This window comes from Procambarus clarkii, chromosome 37 (genome assembly GCF_040958095.1).
Source record: "Procambarus clarkii isolate CNS0578487 chromosome 37, FALCON_Pclarkii_2.0, whole genome shotgun sequence".
Classification (NCBI taxonomy): Eukaryota; Metazoa; Arthropoda; class Malacostraca; order Decapoda; family Cambaridae; genus Procambarus; species Procambarus clarkii.
In genome coordinates this window covers 15,671,515-15,694,966 of record NC_091186.1, presented here as the reverse complement: position 1 = coordinate 15,694,966, position 23,452 = coordinate 15,671,515, and the positions used below count along the sequence as shown (strand labels likewise).

Here is a 23,452-nt window from a genome sequence, read left to right as displayed (position 1 = left end):
GTTGCTTGAAGCGGCCCGCAAACTCGCCACATCCCTTACAACCCGGCTGAACCAGCACTTCTCGCAGGAACTCGTACTGTACATAGTATACTATACATGAAAAATACATACTATACCATACATACTTTACACCATGCGAGTTTACTTTGGACCTGGGCTACAAACGGGGCTGATGTATACTTTGCTGGTTGGTCAGTAAACTAGTATCAGTGCCTTATAATAACCCTTTAGAGGTTGATATAGGCCTTATAAGCTCATCACCAAAACAATCGTATGGAAATAGCGAGGAACCGTGGACATCTTCAAGAGAAAACTAGATCATTACCTCCAAGGAGTGCCGGACCAACCGGGCTGTGGTGGGTATGTGGGCCTACGGGGCCTTTGGAAGCAACGGCCTGGTGGACCAAACTCTCACACGTCAAGCCTGGCCTCAGGCCGGGCTTGGGGGAGTAGAAGAACTCCTAGAACCCCGTCAACCAGGTATCAACCAGGTATCAACCAGGTATCAACCAGCAGAGACACCTGTGGACAATCAGAGAGGCAGACTGGCATTTCCTGTGCTAGGCAACACGGCAAGAGATATGGCAGCGTAGTTGAGAAAATACAACAATGCGAACTAGATCACAGAACGCTAACGAGACGAGGAGGTAAGGCTAACGAGTTGCGAAGACGCTAAAGAGACCAGGAGCTAACGAGATCGGGGAATTGCTTAGAAGACCAGGAGGTAACGCAAACGAGATCAGATGATAACGCTAACGATATCAGGACTACACTAACGAGACCATTAGATAAAGCATACGACACCAGCAAGATAGCCAACAACGGAGACAATACCTGGCTGCAAGATAGCCAACAACGGAGACAATACCTGGCCACAAGATAGCCAACAACGGAGACAATACCTGGCCACAAGATAGCCAACAACGGAGACAGTACCTGGCCACAAGATAACTGGAGTACTTGGGAGGACAAAATATATTGACACAGAAAGGCAGACACGACATGTAAGGAGAGGCAGCCAACGCAAACTAACGCAAATTACCTCAGGACGTGGAAACTTCGAAAGCAACGAGCGGAAACTGGCGGACAAACTATAGAGCCAGATGGAGTATACACTAAGAAAACATTAACGTTGACACAAACGAACGGGATAATACCGAGGGCAGAGAGAGAGAGAGAGAGAGAGAGAGAGAGAGAGAGAGAGAGAGAGAGAGAGAGAGAGAGAGAGAGGGAGAGGGAGAGAGAGAGAGGGAGGGAGAGGGAGAGGGGGGAAGGGGGGGGGAGAGCGATACAATATGACAGGACCGAATCGTTAAGAAATCATAAATAAACCCTACCGATCATTTGATAATTTGATTAATCAACTCTTAATATAACGCTCTCTTGTCATCTAGCCAAGTGCTTGTGTAATATTACATCAGTTAAAAACATATATATGTATATATATATATATAATCAATAAGTGTGTTACTCTTTATTTAGTTATCACACTTTATCAGCCATCGACGGTAATGCCTTCGATTATACTGAAATAAATATGCTAAATACATTTTGAACAATCACGAATTTGCATATGACATTCCAATTTTCGCGGCCAAATAAGCGCGCAAGCCCCTGAAAACTTTATCTTGTAATATTTTCCAGAACGAAAATAATCTCTTTATAATGATAAATCGAGCGACTATGATAATGAAAATAATATGATACCAACTCTCTCCCGATCCCCCTCCACCGAATTTTTATATATATTTTAGGGGGTATGAAGAATTGAATTAATAAGAATCGTTTAACAAGAGAAAGATTTTCCCGCAAATGGAGGGAGGTTGAGCGGGGCGCCGCGAGAGGGCAGCACCAGCTTGGTGGCCGCCGCTGGCAGCCACATGGGCTGGCAATTATTTTATTTTGTATTTATTTTGTATCGCCCTGGGGAGAGCATATTTCGAAATATTTGGTGCGTTGACATACCTGATGGGTAGAATTATGGCGTCGTAAGGCTTGCTAAATTTTCCATATTAAGCTGGTTGCGGGTATGTTTGAATTATAGATAGATTTCAAGTTTAATTGTAACTTCGTGTGTGTGTGTGTGTTCAGAGTAAATCACTGCACTAAAATATTAGTAATAACATTATGAATAATATTAATTTTAAAAGTAATAATTAATATTAAACAAACGCCTCGATATAGTAGTTCACAGTTTTCTTACATTTTCTAAGCCTTCTAAGAATAATTTTGAATTTAAGAGTGCGTCTGTTTTAGTTCAGTGCTACAATTTTTTTTAATAAATCTTAAAACTAAACGTTGATAATTTGCATTAAACTAATCGAGAAATTGAGTTCCTTTTTTTCACGTTAAACAAAGCAATTTATTTTTGGACCTCCATTTTTGGGGGGGGGGTTTGAATAAAAACGATAGTAGTTTGATCTATATCTCACTGATAAAAACGTATCTCAAATGCGTAAGACAAGACAGTTTTGAATTTAATGAGGTCTTGTACCCCAACTTGATAAGGGCCCCGTAGCTTAGTCATAATCATAATCTTTATTCAGAAGAATATGTGTACAAAAAACATAAGAGTACGGTACAATTGTGGGGTGTTACAGGTGTTACACATATTAATGAAGCCACTAAACCCTACTGGGTAAACACGCAAGGTGTTTACCCAGTAGGAAAGTAGGTAGGTAAGTGGGGGGGGGGTCTTTTTCCTTAAGTGGGGAGCCCATCCATCAGTGGGTAGCCTCAGCTACGTTTCTCAATATATTCAAAGCAGACTTATTAACACCAGTTAACTTCATGAGATGCCGCGCTGTGTGGATACAGGCCCAGAGATGCCGCGCTGTGTGGATACAGGCCCAGAGATGCCGCGCTGTGTGGATACAGGCCCAGAGATGCCGCGCTGTGTGGATACAGGCCCAGAGATGCCGCGCTATGTGGATACAGGCCCAGAGATGCCGCGCTGTGTGGATACAGGCCCAGAGATGCCGTGCTGTGTGGATACAGGCCCAGAGATGCCGCGCTGTGTGGATACAGGCCCAGAGATGCCGCGCTGTGTGGATACAGGTCCAGAGTTGCCGCGTTGTGTGGATACAGGCCCAGAGATGCCGCGCTGTGTGGATACAGGCCCAGAGATGCCGCGCTGTGTGGATACAGGCCCAGAGATGCCGCGCTATGTGGATACAGGAACGGAGATGCCGCGCTGTGTGGATACAGGCCCAGAGATGCCGCGCTATGTGGATACAGGAACGGAGATGCCGCGCTGTGTGGATACAGGAACGGAGATGCCACGCTGTGTGGATACAGGAACGGAGATGCCGCGCTGTGTGGATACAGGAACGGAGATGCCGCGCTGTGGATACAGGAACGGAGATGCCGTTCTATGTGGATACAGGAACGGGGATGCCGCGCTGTGTGGATACAGGCCCGGAGATGCCGTTCTATATGGATACAGGAACGGAGATGCCGCGCTGTGTGGATACAGGAACGGAGATGCCGCGCTGTGTGGATACAGGAATGGGGATGCCGTTCTATGTGGATACAGGCCCGGAGATGCCGTTCTATGTGGATACAGGAACGGGGATGCCGTTCTATGTGGATACAGGAACGGAGATGCCGCGCTGTGTGGATACAAGCCCGGAGATGCTCGCTATGTGGATACAGGAACGGAGATGTGGAGAAATTGTTTGTTTTTAAGAAATAAGGAAGGTTTAATGAACGCCGACGATGGTGTCACGTTACCAGAAGCAATTAGCGTCAGTGAAACGGAGAAAAAAATATATTTACATTTTCTACAGTAGAAATAATGATATCGAGGCAAAGATTTTCTTGAAATGCGAGAGGTCAAACTAAAGGATAAACAAAATATTGAAAGATTTAGATATAGCGCAGGGATCTGGACAGCACGAGAACGCGGGAACCAAAGAGGTGATCTTCGTTGATGTTATAGATTAGGCTACTGGGAACAAGTTCCCAGTAGCAAGGGCTATGGTGAGCCCGTAGCTTACCTGGCACAGGAGCGGAGCCGATGTTCATTGAGTAATAGACAGAGCTCGCTGATGTTGGTAATGAGCAAGAGAATGCGCATAAACGTGCGCGTGGTGGTGGTCTCGAAGGCAATATTTGTGCGGTCGACCGAGAATTTGTCTCCGTAGACACGAGGCTAGAGGGCCCCGTAGACACGAGGCTAGAGGGCCCCGTAGACACGAGGCTAGAGGGCCCCGTAGACACGAGGCTAGAGGGCGTTTGCGTGTCCTCCTATTTACAGTGTTGCCAGTAAGTGGAGGTGGTCAGGGGACGATGTATGGAACCGAAGAGCTTCCTTCTGGTGTAAATCACCATCATCGGCGCTCTGGTACACACACACACACACACACACACACACAATGTAGAAACAGGAAATTGAACACCGCTCGACCTCAAGAACATAGGCAAGCGATGAGTCACAATAACGTGGCTAAAGTATGTTGACCAGACCACACACTAGAAGGTGAAGGGACGACGACGTTTCGGTCCGTCCTGGACCATTCTCAAGTCGATTGTGAGAATGGTCGAGGACGGACCGAAACGTCATCGTCCCTTCACCTTCTAGCGTGTGGTCTGGTCATCAAGAACATAGGATTCAAATATGCATGAGATTTTAAGTTGAAATCATCATACTGTTTTTTTCACATCATGCGCAATTTTTGTTTGTGAGTGATACAAAATTTATATATTTGGAAATCATAAATTTACAAAATGTATGAATTCCAAGAAGCAGAAATAGTGAGCTTGTTAATACTAGCGCAGAGAACAACGTTAACGCCGAGTGTAACAATATGTGTTTAATACTAAGTACAGTCAAGCCTCCAATGTTGGAGACCACTTTGGTACGGAGATATTGGACAATAAACTCGTTCGTTCTTACCTGCCTCGTAAATCAGTCAAGCGGCCAAGCCAACTTCCGGTCAAGATCGATGGTCCATCAATGACGTCACGCGGGTATTTACATTTGAGAGCGGGTATGGTGGATCTCAACAGCCATTCCAATTCCCAAGGAAGCGAGTGTGTTGTGTAGGGTGGCCGTAAGGTTGTTGTTGTTATAGATTCAGCCACTCGGAACAAGTTCCAAGTAGCACGGTCTATGGTGAGCCCGTAGCTTACCTGGCACAGGAGCGGTGCGGCCGTAAGTTGTTGTTGTTGCAGATTTAGCTACTCAGGACGAAGTGTCCATATAGCACGGGCTATGGTGAGCCCGTAATGCGGCCGTAAGGATGTATCTCTCACTTTATACCTCGCATTTTTAATAGGGGTCGACTAATTGGTTAAAATTGGTGTTGTTGTTTTAGATTCAGCTATTCTGGAACAATAAGTTGCAAGTAGCACGGACTATGGCGAGCCCGTAGTGGACTTATACTGGCACAGGAGCGGAGCTGTAACTGATTGCAATGTATTACTGCACATTAAAGCCCCATAAATTGACGTTTTCTGTGCGCCAGCTTCGATAGATTAGTTGGGTAACCTGTTTCGTTCATTTCAGGTCAGATAAAAAAAAAGTTTATTCTTTTTTACGGATTGACAGATAGAACGAGCAGACTTATGGGTAGCACCAATACCCGCACCTCGTCGCTGTCCCGCCATAATGATTGAGTGCAGATTCCAACTGGAATTTTCCATATTAGTTTGAGTTAACATATTAGTAAGACAGTTGTCAGGGAGAGAGCGTGTTATTGTTTTTAGATTCAAGTACTCGGAACAAAAAGTTCCAATTGATGTTCCAAGTTCACAATCGACTTGAGAATGGTCCAGGACGGACCGAAACGTCGTCGTCTCTTCACCTTCTAGTGTGTGGTCTGGTCAACTTACTTTAGCCACGTTATTGTGACTCATCGCCTGCAAAAAGTTCCAAGTAGCACAGGCTATGGTGGAGAGAGCCCTAAGCCTTGACAATATAGAGCACTGGGAAGGGATATGAGGACAAGGAGCTGGGTTTATGACAAGGAAGCTGGGATATCAAGACAAGGTGCTGGGATGCAAGGAACAGTTTCCAATCACTTGGGATTGAACGCCGACCCTGCAAGAAGCGAGGTTGTCACTTTACCGACCAGTCTGAGTCGATGGGTGCCTCTCAGGTGATATGGACGGTTCTAATACATATGGAAACTCCATATCTCCATATATATATATATATATATATATATATATATATATATATATATATATATATATATATATATATATATATATATATATATATACACACATATACATATACATACACATATATATATACATACACACACACACACACACACACACACACACAAGAGTGCTGGGTAGACGGGACACCACGAGCGTAGCTCTCATCCTGTAACTACACTGAGGTAATTACACTTAGGTAATTACACACATCTTAGGCCTACGACCAGGAGTTGAAATCAGACTGATATAGAACGCAAAATGAAAGGTATAGTTCATTTTAATATACAGTATTTTCATGAATACAAAAGATTCAGAACGTTGGTTGACGGTATTTAACCCCCTTTTGGTTTGTTGCTGAAAACCCACCAACTCTGGGCCGATCTCTGATATTGTTATTCGATATATGGAAATAGACCTTAGTTGGGGTGAGGTTAGGTTACGTTAGTAACGTAACGTAGGTAACGTTAGTAACGTAGGTTAGTAACGTGAGGTTTAGGTGAAGTGAAGTCATGTTAGGTTAGGCGAGATGAAAAGTGTGTTATAGATTGTTTATCTAATGCTTTAATCATTTAATGCTATTATAAAAAAAATAATTTTTACGGGCTGGCCATAGCCCGTGCTACATGGACACTTCGTTCTGAGTAGCTAAATCTGAAACAACAAGAACAGCTTTAATCAAATTATGTGCGCATTATAAACGGAAATTATATTTTGTTATCGTCTAAAGCTTATTATGTTTTTTAGTTATGAAAAAAAAGACTTGAAAAACAGTACAAGAAGTCAGCGGGGAAGGTGCGCATCCCCGCGGGCAGTGGATCATCGTCTTGATTTTCCTTATATACATAACGAACAGTAACTAGGCCTAAAAAGAACAGAACGTTCCTGATGGCTTCCATCTTATCTTACAAAATCAGAACATCACAATATTGGGAGGGAGCGATAGGAACGCCGCATCCTGTAGGAATCTTAAAGCCAAAATACATATTGAAATCTTACGAAATTTCTGACCTATTACGTAGTTAAGCTATTAAAACAAAATTTTAAAGACAAATGTAGATTTAGGCGGCTAGCGGCTGAAGACAAGTTGGCGGGAAGTGCTGTGGTCGGTTGAAACACTGCGACCTTCGTTCGTCAATAATGTTGTAGTTCTTCTTTTAAATTACATTAGGCTAGGAACCTTCAAGCTCTATAGAATAGTTATCAGCACAGGCCAAGCACAGCCACATCGCATGGGCCAGTAGGCCATCACGTACATAAATTTATTATAACAAAAATTATAACGAATATGCATAGGTCAACGGAGCTTCTTCATTGGTACGCTTAGGTTTTTGGCCAATAAGACCAACAACCGGGACAATAGCCGCTCTGCGCCTCGTGCTGTTAAGTAGCAAAATATTGACTGCTTATATTAAACAGCGTCGATACTACGTCCGAACCATGACGACAATAGCCGTTGATACTCTCTCACCGACCGCTTATGTTCATCTTTTCTTGGTTGTGATAAACAGCTTTGGTTAGGTTTATTTACATTAGGTAAATTACGTTAAGCAGTTGTGTTTCAGGTCATGTCAGTCTTAATCTTATGATAGTCTTGAAAGTAATTCCACGGTGTTTACGGTGGCGTCTTTGTTTATGCTCCTTATCACCTCCGCTTCCCCATGGGTTGATATCGACTCCGTTGTCAATGTCAGCGGCATCAGGCTAATTTAATGAAATGTGGCAAATGTGGCCCTATGGATGAAATCTGAAATCTGGCGTCGGCGCCACACTACTTTGCGCCTTAAGCAAGAAGCAAGACCAACAAATCTACTTGGAAACAAAAAATGTCAATTTAATTTTTCTTAAACAGATATTTTGTAGAAAAATAAAAAAACACAAAATTGCTAAATTTGGTTTAAATTATAAAAAGAAGTAATCCACCCATCTTTGATTATTTTTCTAAATTTCGAAAGATAATAATTTAGCGCACACAGTTTTGAATGAAAGGACCCTCAGTAGAATGTCTCTTGGGTGGCTGAATCAATCGATCAATCTTGGTAGAATGTGTCTGTACCTCCACCAAGGGAGGTAACACAACTCTCAAACTCCACCTTTCAACCTTTTTATAAACTATTTCATCGGCGCGCTTGCGATAATCATTGTTCTTGGTGCTCTTTCACAATTTGTGTACCCCAAACACTTATTTTGAATCCATAAATATATAATCCGAATTACTCTCAGAAATGAATGGAAATGTTCCCCTTATCCGAAAGCTATCTGTAAATTTTGATTTATAATTCATGTATTATTTTTTAAGATATTTACGTATAGCACAATAAATATATTTTTTATGTTTAAGTGATATATCAAATATCACTAAACAAATAAACAAAAGCTTTATAACCTATGGGTTATAAAGGATCATCAAAAACATTCAAACAACAAATATGTATACAACTGTGACCTCAAAGGTCCAAATCAGACCTATACTGTGTATACCAAATCTACACAGTAAAATAACAACATACTGGAGTGAACGATATGGAAGAAAATGCAGAATAGAACCAGTGAAGAGCAGAGGTGCCATAGGCACAATCAGAGAACACTGTATAAACATCAGCGGTCCACGGTTGTTCAACATCCTCCCAGCGACCATAAGAAATATTGCCGGAACAACCGTGGACATCTTCAAGAGAAAACTAGATAAATTTCTCCAAGGAGTGCCGGACCAACCGAGCTGTGGTGGGTATGGGGTCCTGCGGGCCGCTCCAAGCAACAGCCTGGTGGACCAAACTCTCACAAGTCAAGCCTGGCTTGGAGAGTAGAACTCCCAGAACCCTATCAACCAGGTAAAGGTCAATACTGCGCCCCTCTGAGGGCTACACCCTAGGCGGCTGGTCTCATAGTAGCACCTGGCCTGGCCCTAGTTATATAAGGCACGCCTAATATGTTCTATAATAGGCCTAGGAATGTTTAGATATTTTAGCTTTTTTCCGGACTATGAAATTATAAGTACAAAGTCAACTTTTTGGTGGTGCGTCACTTCATATTTGTATTGTCGACCAAACAGTTGCTGTAAGCACGTGTCATTTCACGAGGCTAGGCTGTAAGTAACATTTCAGGAGGCTGGGCTGTAAGTAACATTTCAGGAGGCTGGGCTGTAAGCAACATTTCAGGAGGCTGGGCTGTAAGTAACATTTCAGGAGGCTGGGCTGTTAGTAACATTTCAGGAGGCTGGGCTGTAAGTAACATTTCAGGAGGCTGGGCTGTAAGTAACATTTCAGGAGGCTGGGCTGTAAGTAACACTTCAGGAGGCTGGGCTGTAAGTAACATTTCAGGAGGCTGGGCTGTGAGCAACATTTTAAGAGGCTGGGCTGTAAGTAACATTTCAGGAGGCTGGGCTGTAAGTAACATTTCAGGAGGCTGGGCTGTAAGTAACATTTCAGGAGGCTGGGCTGTTAGTAACATTTCAGGAGGCTGGGCTGTAAGTAACATTTCAGGAGGCTGGGCTGTAAGTAACATTTCAGGAGGCTGGGCTGTGAGCAACATTTTAAGAGGCTGGGCTGGTGTCGTCTCCGCGGGCTCCCGGAGAAGTTATTTCATCACAGAAGTCGTCAGATAATCGTGTATAACCATTAAGACGAGTTACAGTGAACTTGAAGTGAGAAATATTGTTTTTACCGAAAAAAAGACTAATAGCTGAAGTGTAATTAGTCTTTTAATACATAAGGAGTTCAAATTACAAGGGACAAAAACTTACATTGCCCTAAGATATGTTAGATTTTGAAATTGAAATTCATATGCTGCAATGCTAGGCAAAACATCCTCAAATTTGACGCTTGTGAAATCGTGACAACAGACTAAGGGATGAACTAAAGTGTATAGAAACGTTAAAGTGGACAAACGGTCCCTTAAACGGAACATTGTGGTGCCCTTTATAATTCAAAAATATATATGAAGTTATCTTAAATACAAATTCATAACTTACGATCCCTCCACAACGATCCCTCCTCCCTTCAAAACTCCACGATCCATTTAACAACGATCTAGATTCAGATTTTAGATCTGAAAAGATTCAGATGTTCGCTGACCCTTTAGGTCGGCTTCCCCCCCCCCCACACACACACACGCCATCCAATTGTCAGAATTTGATGAAAAATAATAAACACCATGCCTATTACAATGACCCCCCAAACTGCGTACTCTGAAACGCACTGCCAAAAAGAGTTGAACCTGCATATAGGGAAACCCGTACGCCAACGATGCTTAAGTTCTTTCAGAGAGCGCTAACCAAGACAAGGGAACGCATGACAAGAGGCAAGATAACTGTGCAACTTTTGTTAACAGTTTCAACTCTCACAGTCCCCTCAGCCAAGCATGGAAGATGAATGTAACGTGTTATTTACTGAGTTTGAGTTACTCTCGGCCCTGAACAAAGGTAAAGCCACATCCCTCGGTGAGGATGGTATCACTTATGACATATTGCGTTTGCTTCCTTTAGTACCAGGAAATCCCTTTTTTGAACTGTATAACATATTACTGGGGAATTACCTATCTCTTGGACCAATAGTATCATCATTCCAATTCCCAATCCCAATCAAGAGAATGTTTTCCGCCTAATTTCCCTTACTAATGACGAGGGAAATATCGCATAATATATACATGGAAGATACTGGAAGGCCAGGTCCCAACCTTGCACAGCAAAATACAATATACTGGATCGAGCGACATGACAGGAAATGCAGAATACAATGAGTGCAGAGTAGAGGTGTCATAACCACAATCAGAGAACACTACATGAGCATCAGAAGTCCACGGCTATTCAGTATCTTCCCAATAAAATAAGAACTATTCACGGAACAAAAGTGGACGTTTTCGAGACAAAATAAAACGACAGTTCCTGCAGGAACTGTCGGAGCCACTCTGAGTGTAATGGGTATGTGGGCCGCTCCAAGCAACAGTCTTCTGGATCCAAGTCATCACAAGTCAAGCCTGACCCCAGGCGGGGTTTGGGGAGTGGAAAACACCCAAACCCCTTCCAGGTGTACTTCAGGTAAGTAGGGATATTTAGAAGTGGTAGTAGTTAGCAGACTTAGTAATAAGAAGAAGAACAAAACATGGTTACATCAGGTCACAAAACTAGCGTGCCTAAGTTTGACCTGGAAGAAGTAGCAGTAAGAGATGATGGATAATGAGGGTAATTCCTGGGTGGTGGTGTTCCACAGGGCGGGAGATGAACGGCTTGGGCAGCGAGGAGGAGGAGATCAGCAGTCGACGGGGTCACCCTCTCTATGGCCATGGTGTCTGCAAGTGGCCGGGCTGTGAAGCCATCTGTGACGACATTCACTCCTTCCATAAGTAAGTTACTTCTGTTTCTATTATCTGCACTAGTAATATGAGTTTAACATTTTCTTATGTATTTTTAATTTTTCTATCATGCGTGAAAATCTATAAGCACTTAAAAGTTGATTTTCGTTTAAATAGTTTATAATGGAGGCATACCCATCATGTAGGCAGTGGCAAGGTTACATAGTCACAAAATGGTTTCAGGAATTTTATCCTCATTGTTCACTAAGCAATGCAATTTACATCTGCATTGAACCATTTTAATTGTATTTATATTTGCCTATCATCCCCTATCCTCACAGTGGCGGCTGTGGTAAGTCTACAGTCATATCGTAAAAGTTCTGGAAGCATATTCCTTTCCCACAGTAGGCAAACGTTGGATACTTGACTTAAGATTTTGGGTAATGTTTGTCTGTGAAATATTTAGACACCTTGTTTTTCTCATATATATTTACATTTTGAGAGGGTGTGTAAATAGTTAATGGTAGCGCAGTGGTAATAATTAACACTGGGCAATTTGATCTGGGTTCGAGTCCTGGTCAGGAGGATCGACTGGGCACGAATCATTAACTGTTAATCCTGCAGTAATTGGGTACCCAGTCATAAACCGATTGGCGAGTCATGTTCCAAGGAAAGCTAGTGGGTAAGGCTTAATAAGAGCTATATGGGAAGGGAAAGCTCTCAGCTTGCTAACAGGAGTCAAAAGTCTTTACTCCTGTACCCACTTGTGTAAAAAGAAAATGTAGGTTAATAGTTATATGATTAAAGTGGTCTTTCATTGCAGGCACCTAAATACGGAACACACGTTAGACGACCGGTCGACAGCCCAAGCGAGAGTGCAGATGCAAGTAGTGAGCCAATTGGAGCGACAACTTACCAAGGAGAGAGATCGACTGCAGGTGAGTGCTGCCCATTGTCGTGTAGGATGCAGCTCTCGGTATTGCCCTCAGGGCAAGTAAGCAAGTAAGTAATTATCAAAAGGAGGGCACCAAGCCAGGAAGTCTAATGTAGCACCTCAGGGCAGTAGTATTGAAAGGTATTCTTTAATCTGTCGTGAAGCTGTAGGTTACCTACTGGATGGGGTTCTGGAAGTTCTACTCCTCGAGCCCTGCCTGGGGGCCAGGCTTGACTGAGGTATTGCCTTCAAAGCGATACTGTAGGTATTCTTTAATGTTTCAGACTAGGAATTCAACTTGTCCCATTGTAACAGCAAAGGTGATTTAATTTGTGATATATACCATTTTATATGATAACATTCAAAGAGTATAGTGTTTTTTATGTTTATTTAATATAGTCTTGTTAACAGCAGTCGGATGTTGGAAATTAAATGTAACGTGATATATGAGACCTACACCTGCTTGTGCGTGGCCTTTAACCGAGAGCAGAGTGCTTGAGTGAGGCCGAGATTAGAGCTCGGAGGAGGGCGAGAACGTAGAGCTGCCCGGAGGGCGAGAGCGTGGAGCTGGAAGGAGGGCGAGAGCGTAGAGCTGGAAGGAGGGCGAGAGCGTGGAGCTGGAAGGAGGGCGAGAGCGTAGAGCTCGAATGCTGAGTTCGAGTGGGTAGCTCAAGTACGGCAGGAGTAAGCTGCCATATTTGTATCCATAAACTGGATTTGTGCAGGAATAAGCTGTCTGCTCTGTAGCGAGGCAGTAGCGTCTTGTGAGAGAGATGGAACTAGACTCCTCAAGTGTTACATCGTTGCTGAGGGAATGTCGATGGAGAAGCTCCTCATTATATCCAAAACGTTTGTCACTAAACCACTATTGGAGTTAGTCTGTCGATTCTACATTGTTGTTGTTTTAGATTCAACTACTCTGAACAAAAAGTTTCAATTAGCACCGGCTATGGTGAGCTGGTAGTGGACTTACCTGGCACAAGAGGGGGCTGTAACTCCGATTCTACGTTCGTGTCCAGCATATATCCATACTTCCCCTAACCTTGTGTTGGACAGAATGCTTCTGGCAGGTTGGAGAAAACTTAGTTGGTTACTTTTGGCATTCCTAAGTGACTTGTGAAAACATGTTTTAATTGTAATTAGTGCACAAAGGCAGACTGTTGGATTTCTAGATAGAGCAAGTACAGTGCTGTATATTATGCCAAAAGTGAATAGTATGCACAGAGTTTCAGGTAAGATGTGAACAAATAAACTTAAAAACTGTGACTTAAATGTAAGTTTATCATCTGTAGCACTTGCTTCATATGGGATTTATGACCTGTGTGAATTCTAGACCTCGTTAGTCATAGGGTACTCCAACCAAATTCAGTTAGGTACCACAACCAAATCACCAAATGGCTTTCAGCGTATCTTTGTCACTTAATGTCATAATGTTCACTTAACTGTTAATCCCGCAGTAATTGGGTACCTAGTCGTAAACCGATTGACGAGTCGTGTTCCAAGACTGAATGTGTGAATTTGACTGTAGGAGTGAAAATTCGTAAAAAGTATACATGCATCTGTTGTATACACACAAATTGGTGTTCATCTCTCTTTAAGTGGATGAGTATGTGCCATCTCATTGATCACTTCAACATAAATACGACAATACACAACAGGAATTTCCTTTTCTAGATTCATTACCTGTATTATTTTCTTTTAGGCCATGATGAACCATTTACATATGAACAAGCAGCAGCAGCAACAGCAGCAGCAGCAGCAACAGCAACAGCAACAATCTCACCATCCTCCACCACGGGTTTCTTCGCCAGAACCTCCCCCACCTCAACCAAAACCCCTTATCGAACCTCCCTCACAGGTGTGTCATGTTTCTAACTTTATTTGCTGTAAGTGATAATATTACCAGTTACCTGGTTATTAACTAACTATTAATTAGTATTACTACCTAAGTTTAGTTACAGGATGAGAGTTAGGTGGTGTCCCCATCTTCACTATAATCTTTGTCATATGATGCTTTCAATCTAATGATGGTTTTGGCATCCATGACCTTCTCCCTTAAATTGTTCCAACTGTCCACAATGCTGTTCTTAAAAATTAATTTTTATATAATTTCTGGGTGTGGGGGAGCTCCTTGTGGCTCCCTGAAGCTTCAATAATGATATAGTGCCTATATCAAACTACTAGGTACCATCATTTGCGGAGTTCTTATTGGCCTACCGAGGGCTACGAGCCAGAACCTGGCCCCCTCAGAGAGGCACAGGAAGCACTGATGATATGACAAATTTTATGTAAATTTATTCATGTCTGTCACCAACAAAGAAAGGCACCCAGAAAGTCAGCAAAAACAAAACAGACCACGACTTCATTAATAACCAGATCACAGGCTCAAAACAGCCAAAAGAACTCCTCCCCCCCTCCCCAACAATGTAAATAAACTATCAAAAATTCATAAAACTAACATGAGATGGTTTGCCCCACCTCCCCCCCTTGTCTGGGGGTAAGGAGGGAGGCAGACTGGGTCAAACCTGACAAAGCTATAACAAAAAATTGAGTTCCTGATTCAGTCAGGAACTCAATCCTCTGAGTTCCTGACTGAATCAGGAACTCAGAGGATTGTAGTCCATACCTGGTAATGCTTACACATGAGGGGTGAAATAGATCTGTAATCAACAAGAGGAGTAATGGAGGCAGGTGTGGTCATTGGGGGCCAGAAAGCACTGCACCCCTAACTAAAACTGCACACAGTAGAAACAGCCATCAAACTGGTTTCAGCTGCCTCTGACTTGATCAGCCAAGCTAAAATATTACAAAAGCTGGGTGACTAATCCCAAGCCAAACCTAAGACAAAAAGTAGAGATGTTAGAGCAGCATACTTGGTAATATCCTAGTCAAAATCTGTCGCTTAATGGATAGAAAATAGTAAGGGGAGTCTATGGCCAAACTAATACAATGAGCACAGGTTGTTTGTGTTCCAAATGCCAAATCCTACACTAAGGACAGAACTTAAGGCATCAATGGGGCAGTGGAACAACTCAAGAGGAGCTATGATGATGTCACTTCTACTCAGCTTGAGATATCTCTGGTAGCCAAGCCAAGGCCCTTGACAAAAACAGTGCAAGGGCAGAACATTCTGAAATACAGCTGCCATTGGAAAGTGCTATAAAACAGTGTGTTAATAACCAGTAACATGCAGTATAGTGAATATTAAAACATGAGAAGCCCTTACATAGAAAAAAGTTTCAAAGGAAAAAGTGATTATGACATTTCTTGGTGGCCGGTGCAAAGCCAGAGGCAGGAAATGTGAACCTCCATACAACAAATGAGATTGCTGGCTTCTCTAAAAATGTTGTGGTAATGGTAGTGGCTGATTGTTCAGCCTGTAGCAGAGCAATAATTGATGTTATTTGATTTCAGTTTTCATTTGGAGGAGGTTTGTTGAGTCTAATGTTCATTTTTCTGAATGATAATCAATCGGTCTTTTGATAATGGCTCAAGTTAGATTTATCAGTCTTCCTTCCCCAAATTCTTTTAAAATGTTGCAATTCATGGTGGGTGAACAGGTCATTAGATCCTGGTTGATTGGGATGTTCATCTGTGGATCCATATACAGTATATGTTGCTGGCTCAAGGCAGTGTATGCCTAAATTTCACCCAACAAGTTGTATTCATTTAGCACATAATATGCAGTATCCTTCTCGTTCACAGAGTCCTGGTGGGATATTACCTAAGCTGCCGATGAGTGCCGGATTGCTAGGGGGTGGTGTATTGGGAGGCAACCCGCTAGGTCTCCCACACTCACCTATGGGACAGATGCCTCCAGTATCTTTATTTAGGTTAGTTTATTAAATAAATAGTAGTTTTATAATGTGTTGGATTCTTTTTTTTTCTTTTTTTTTTAATATGGTACATTACTGCACTATAGTGTATTCGAGTCATAATACTATAGTAGAATACACTTCATTATCAAGTCAATAAAATTATGTGAATTATTATAGGATGCATTTGACTTCAACAGATGTACTTTATATTTTTGTAAAAGTATTTCAATAGACAAAAGTTAGCAAAGCCAATGAGTACCCAACTATTTCTTAAGATTTCAAGGCTATGACATATATTTTATTCCCCTTGCACTTGTATGAATAATAAACACAAATACAGGGTAGTTTGAAAATTTGGTTGTGAATTAATTATTCACTACAAATACATAAACTTTTTAATACTACTGAGCAAATGTAAAACAATTTTTGTAAGTGAATAAAGCTTTGCCCAGGAATGAAAGGTAAGTTCAAATAAAACTACATAGACAAGAAGTTTGTTATTCTCAGAAGTCTTTCCAGATTCATGCAAGAAAATGTGTAAATCTGAATCATTGCCGTATAAATTGTTAATGTTTATGTGCATTTAATATAGTCCCCACAGTCCTGCAAGGGACTGTCCCCATGGCGCACTCGCCCTGCGCTTCGCGAACAATTTGGCCTGGGTTCATATCCTGGCCAGGAAGGATTGGTTAGGCACCAGTCCTTAACCAAGGATTAAGTTGTTAAACTATTTGGGGAGTTGTATTCCAGGAAAAAATTAGGATTAAGAACCTGCCCGAAATGCTATGCGTGTTAGTGGCTTTACACGAATATAAGAACTCTTGTATATAAAAAATAAAATGTGCAATGGTTTGAGATACTGTAGTAGCCTACATCTTAAGAAAATATGAGGGATGTGAGTAATGAGTAAATAGTATGTAAATTAATAATTGAAATGTCATTACAGCAGTAATCTTATTTTCTGTTATTCATTAAATTTGTTCACGTTAAAATAAAAACATTCAAACATTCAGTTAAATCTCAAATCTGAGAAGACGTCTTTTAAACTTCCACACTAGATCTAACCGTGGCATTTTTTCATGCATTGTAAAAATAATTTGATATTTCTACATTTTTGTTACTCTAGTGTAGTAAAAAAATAGTGTGCATATACCATATGCATACAGTACTGTACTCGCATCTTTCTGCAGTGCAATAGGTTCTCGGCCGCCACCTATACTTCAGCCACCTACTCCAACTAGTTGTGGGCCTCTCCGAAGAAGACTAACGGACAAAGCAGCTCTCCTCACTCCAGGTAATAACTACTCCATAGAGTGCCTAAATTCTTTTGCACACTTTCCTTCTATTGCTTCCATTCTGAGCTTCCTGCTTTAAGTTTCCCATTTTTCTGAACTTTTAATAGCATGAGTTAATTGAACAGAGCACAAAGTGCTGGCAAAAATGCATAAAGATAAATACGAAGTTGAGAGTACATTTTCCTGAGGATAATGTTTCTCCTGTAAAGGCTTTATAAAGTCTGATATATATATTGCACTTCCAGGCAAGGTGTTGTCTTTCATAAAGTGTACTCTTTATTTAGTGTTTCTCTATGTAATATTGTGGTCTGACATGCAGTTTCTATCTGATTTTATTTTTAAAATTTGTCAATACAGTACACAGAACTCCCATTGAAATGAAAATAGGTGTAATATGAAGCAGAATGCAACAGGAGGAGTCCATTCTAGTAGTATGATCATCTTATTCAGTTGCAACTCAAATAACAAGCTTTCTTTTGGTAAATTGGGCCTGTGAAATCACTGGATCTTTATTCAGTGCTAAGACAGGAAACAAAAACAAATTTAAGCAATGTTAGTTTCAAAATATGAATGAAGGCATTTTTCATTGTAGGCATCAATTTAAACATAATAATGCTCGATATAAAATAATGACAAATTGGAAATTTTGGATATAACACAAATATTGTTGCAATGGAACAGTTCTGTATGAATATATTCAAACGGGAGTTCGGTGAACTGCAATTGTGCCTTACTGAAATTAAAATGTAATATTTGTGCAAAAAAATCTATCGTGGTTGTTGGGCTCATAAATTACTCAAAACTTATATACTGTAATGAAATTTGCAAAATAAACATCTAAAAAATATTAAATTTTCATGGGATAACTATAAAATATTTCAGTCTCATTGAATAAGGTGAATAAGGTTTATTTCTTTTTTAATTATGATACACTGTATACAGCAGTTTTGACTCAATATGCCCATATAACATTTTTTTTATAGTTGTGTTATTAATAATGTAATATTTAATATATATATATATATATATATATATATATATATATATATATATATATATATATATATATATATATATATATATATATATATATATATATGTCGTACCTAATAGCCAGAACGCACTTCTCAGCCTACTATTCAAGGCCCGATTTGCCTAATAAGCCAAGTTTTCATGAATTAATGTTTTTTCGTCTACCTAACCTACCTAACCTAACCTAACCTAGCTTTTTTTGGCTACCTAACCTAACCTTACCTATAAATATAGGTTAGGTTAGGTTAGGTAGGGTTGGTTAGGTTCGGTCATATATCTACGTTAATTTTAACTCCAATAAAAAAAAATTGACCTCATACATAGAGAAAAGGGTTGCTTTATCATTTCATAAGAAAAAAATTATAGTAAATATATTATTTCAGGAAAACTTGGCTTATTAGGCAAATCGGGCCTTGAATAGTAGGCTGAGAAGTGAGTTCTGGCTACTAGGTACGACATATATATATATATATATATGTCGTACCTAGTAGCCAGAACGCACTTCTCAGCCTACTATGCAAGGCCCAATTTGCCTAATAAGCCAAGTTTTCCTGAATTAATATATTTTCTCTAATTTTTTTCTTATGCAATGGTAAAGCTACCCATTTCATTATGTATGAGGTCAATTTTTTTTATTGGAGTTAAAATTAACGTAGATATATGACCGAACCTAACCAACCCTACCTAACCTAACCTAACCTATCTTTAAAGGTTAGGTTAGGTAAGGTAGCCAAAAAAGTTAGGTTAGGTTAGGTAGGTTAGGTTGTCGAAAAAACATTAATTCATGAAAACTTGGCTTATTAGGCAAATCGGGCCTTGCATAGTAGGCCTAGAAGTGCGTTCTGGCTACTAGGTACGACATTATATATATATATATATATATATATATATATATATATATATATATATATATATATATATATATATATATATATATATATATATATATATATATATACATATATATACAGTATATATATACACATACACACATACCTACGTATCCAACCCATCCTCCTGATTAGATAGTACTGTACTTTTTGTAATGATGTATACCATTGTACATACATAGATGTAATGGACAATTAGATAGTAGAATTTGGTGCTAAGATAAAAAACATCTTAGTTTATAAGTCAAAAAAATAACTAAAAACTAAACTTTAATATTCCTAGGCCTAGTATAGTACATGTATGTATTATATTAGGCCTCAGATATCATGTAAACCTAACCTAGGATGGTTAGTTTTTTTGCAACCTCAATACAAAAATGTTTCCAGTTAGTCCAAATGTTTCCAGTTTGTCCAAATGTTTCCAGTTTGTCCAAATGACTACTATAATAGTGGGGTAGAAATAGCCTAAGCTACTCTATCCCTTTGAGATGTATTTTTTCTTGTCTCAATAAACATACTTGAACTTGGAACTTGACTACTGTAATACCAGTTTCTATTTTCTAATTGCCTTTTACGTCAATTTACAGTACGTATGATGGTCCTCATCGTTACTATAAGTACTATGTAAACAGGAGGATGGTCTGCATATATTACATACACATACTCTTTCATTTTAGTGGATAATTTCTTCATTTATATTATACCTAAGCCTAAATATTTTCAACATTTTGAAAATCCAAATTGTTTTATTTGCTACTGGCATGCATGAGATGCTCCTAGCCAATGTATTGCAGCCAATCTTGGCAACATATTTGTTGCTTAAAAATAGTATTTTTAAATATAAGGTGTTCGACCAAATGTTATTATTTCTAATTTATATACATGGCAGTATGGAGAGTAAAGGTGCACTAGGCAAGGCACATGAGCATACTAGTGAGACCCCTTCCCCACACCTGCACTGCAGTATGGAAACTTTGCAACCCATTGTATGTCAGTAGACCTTTTTTGCCCTTACGGAATTGCTTAAAATTGCTAATAGGCATTAAATGCTGTATTGATATATTATTAGATTTTGCCATGAATTCAGAACATGAGTATTGTACATGGTGAAATTATTTGATAGAATACAGTGCTGTAGTTTGTTCATCTAATAGCAGATGTAACTTAGTTGTTTCATTTGGTTGACCTTGCTCGCAGTATCAGGTGTGGGTTACCCACAACCCATCCTGACCCTCACGTAACAAAAAGCCTTGCTTGCTTTTTGCTAGGGCCGCTAGAGGACTCCCAAGTGACTAGACGCCGCCTGGCAGACCGTGCTGCTTTAGACGTTACTGAAGGTAACCAATTGCATACCCTCCCTGTGTCTTTGCGACTATATCCACTTCAGTGGTAATTTTTTCTTGTTTTCCAATATTGTAGTTTTTCTTTTAACTTTACATCCTCTTAGAGCATGATTGTTTTAACACTCTAACTAGAAGTGTGATATTTATTGCTGTTATGGTTCCCTAATGCACGTATGTTTATAATCTGCTTACGTATTTACCCCCCTCTAATAACCACTCATGAATGATTTAAGCTTTTTTTGCTTATCCCAAATGCTTGCTTCTTTCATAAACACAAGTCTGAAATCCACAGTGCTCTCAACAGGAATCTAAATTAGTTTTCCCTTGGCCAATATGTGGGCTCAGTGCTCACTTTCCAGTGGCCTCTTACTCTCCATAGCTTCTTTTAATCCGTAAAATGAACAATTTACACTCACAAATGGTGTGATGTTATGTAATTGAGTAAAACTGTTTTGTAATCAATTTTATCCATGTTTCTAGGTATTATTATAGGTTTATATAATATTACTACTGTATTATAGGCTGCCATGCAAATAATTGCTATTGAATTAGGAAAATAATGCACACACCTACTGTAATGATATTGAACTGCCATGTTGTTATTAGGTTTAATTTATTCTTCAGATACTAGTACAAAGGTGAGTTGTAATTTTCTTTGCATTTTCATATAACAGAACTAAACTGTTCAGCATCATAAAAAAGATACAACTCAAATTATTATATTATTACATTTTTTCAAGTTTGAAATTCTTAGCAAAACTGTAATTAAACAAATTTAGTTGAAATGAGCACCTTGTTAAAAATTCATCAATAACTTTCTGAAAGGAAATACTGTACATGTAGCATTGCTCTCAAACAAAAAGCATATATTGATATTCTACAAGCTCTCTCAGTTAATACAGTGAACTGTTTGAAAATTTTAATGTAGCTTTGGACTTGTCTGTCTCCTGCTCAAATATAATTAATAATATTTATAACAAACTAGATGCAATGTCAAAGTTATGAATTAAAAATACTACATAGGTCTAAATTTTAACAAATTATTTACTGATATTGGCACTGCAAATAAATTTTCATTTAGAAAGAAAACACATGAATGATTTTCAATGAAAGAACTTAAATACCGTTGTGTGCATATTATCTCTTTATGGGCTGCATTTTTTTAAACGTGGTTATCATTCACAGGAGTGAATTTCTAAATTGTACTAACAAGATGATCTTGGGCACAGATGATATGCATGTCACACAATCACATAGGTTAAGCACCGTTGTGTTTGATTACTTATTAGATGAGTGACCCTGCTGACAGCTTCACCCATGGCTTCCTGGCTCTAACAATGGTTTTAATAGTATATTAAAATGGTTACAAAATTACAGACGATAAAATTTAACATAGAAAATGCTTTTGTGGGTTAATTTTGAAATTCATATACAGTACTGTCTCCCTAATTGCCCAAAAAGTATTTTTTGAAGTGGGTGAATTACACTCATGCTGGATAGGTAACTCGGAGTTTGTAAGAATGCTTTCTATATAGTGATGTATAATACTTTCTGTTCAAAATTCTCTATTCCTAGTAATCTCTTACGAAACATATTTAAATTCATAGTTGTCCTCCACCACCTATGCTGCGATAAATGTTGCAGGATTTCATCAAAGAGGTTGATTAATGTGTACAATCTGGCAACGTTACACATTTTGCAGTACTGTACTCTATTGTAAATAAATTTGTTTCTGTACTTGTCAAACATTAAAGTATTGCATTAATTTTTTTTTTAAACAGATGCTTATCACTTTAGTACAGTAATGATTCTAAGGTACAGTAGTACAGTAATTCCAAAGTTTAAATAACTTTAAAAATACTGTATATGCACAAAGTTAATATTTATTAGTATAATATATCAACAATTGCTAGAAAGTGCATTGCTAGAAAGATTTCACCATGCAGTATTTCAGCATGTGGGCATTTATACTTATTTTATAGAGATAAAAAAAAAATAGTATAGCATAGTTCTTAAATGTGTTTCAGTATTTTGGACAAGATTAGATTTAGATATAAACCGAGTCAGGAAGCTTCCGCTCATACTATTACTTACGTGATCTGGCTGGTTACATTGTGTGTGCATTCATGTACTGTTCTAGTACATGATGGATATGCAAAGGGTTAAATATGAACATACATTTCATTGGTGCCTCAGTTTCATTACATTACCTTCCTTTCTTGATACTGTCAGTATTCAAAATACTGCCAAAACATTTGTGAAAGATGCCCTAAAATATGTGATAATGTATTATAAATGTTGGCTTGGCTATCTTAAAAGAACATAATATGCCTCTACTGTACTTGCTCTTGGAAGCTATTAATGTGTAACAAAGAATGAGAATTGCCCGCAGCAAGCATTACAAGTGAAAAGGAATTGAGAGAGACAAGGTAAAAAATTAATTAAATGCAAATAAAGTAGTAACAATTTGAAAAGCAAAGTATTTATTTACTAGACATTGTGGAAGTGGAAAATCATAATAAATCTCATTGTAAAATATTAGTAAAAATGAAGGGCACCCAATTTCCTTTCTGCAGAGTAGCATTTCAATATATCTTTTATGTTTGTAACAAACTTTCCTTATCATTGAGAGTGCTGAGAAGGTAAGAGTATAAAAAATATGGCAATGAATAAATACTTGTAC

The 23,452-nt window shown here is 39.3% G+C and overlaps 1 protein-coding gene across 13 annotated transcripts in view; it reads left to right on the top strand.

Moving 5' to 3' along the window:
• The window catches only part of LOC123765697 (forkhead box protein P1), a 634,146-nt gene that overhangs the window by 576,058 nt on the left and 34,636 nt on the right, over positions 1–23,452 (top strand). For 9 of the 13 annotated variants that reach the window (XM_069337175.1, XM_069337173.1, XM_069337171.1 and 6 more), the window contains 6 exons: positions 11,376–11,508; positions 12,281–12,395; positions 14,094–14,249; positions 16,079–16,224; positions 17,400–17,503; positions 20,695–20,763. In XM_069337175.1, the coding sequence (XP_069193276.1) occupies positions 11,376–11,508; positions 12,281–12,395; positions 14,094–14,249; positions 16,079–16,224; positions 17,400–17,503; positions 20,695–20,763 (723 nt within the window). The remainder of the gene's footprint in view (positions 1–11,375; positions 11,509–12,280; positions 12,396–14,093; positions 14,250–16,078; positions 16,225–17,399; positions 17,504–20,694; positions 20,764–23,452) is intronic. The other 4 variants (XM_069337176.1, XM_069337170.1, XM_069337168.1 and 1 more) reach the window with 2 other exon arrangements.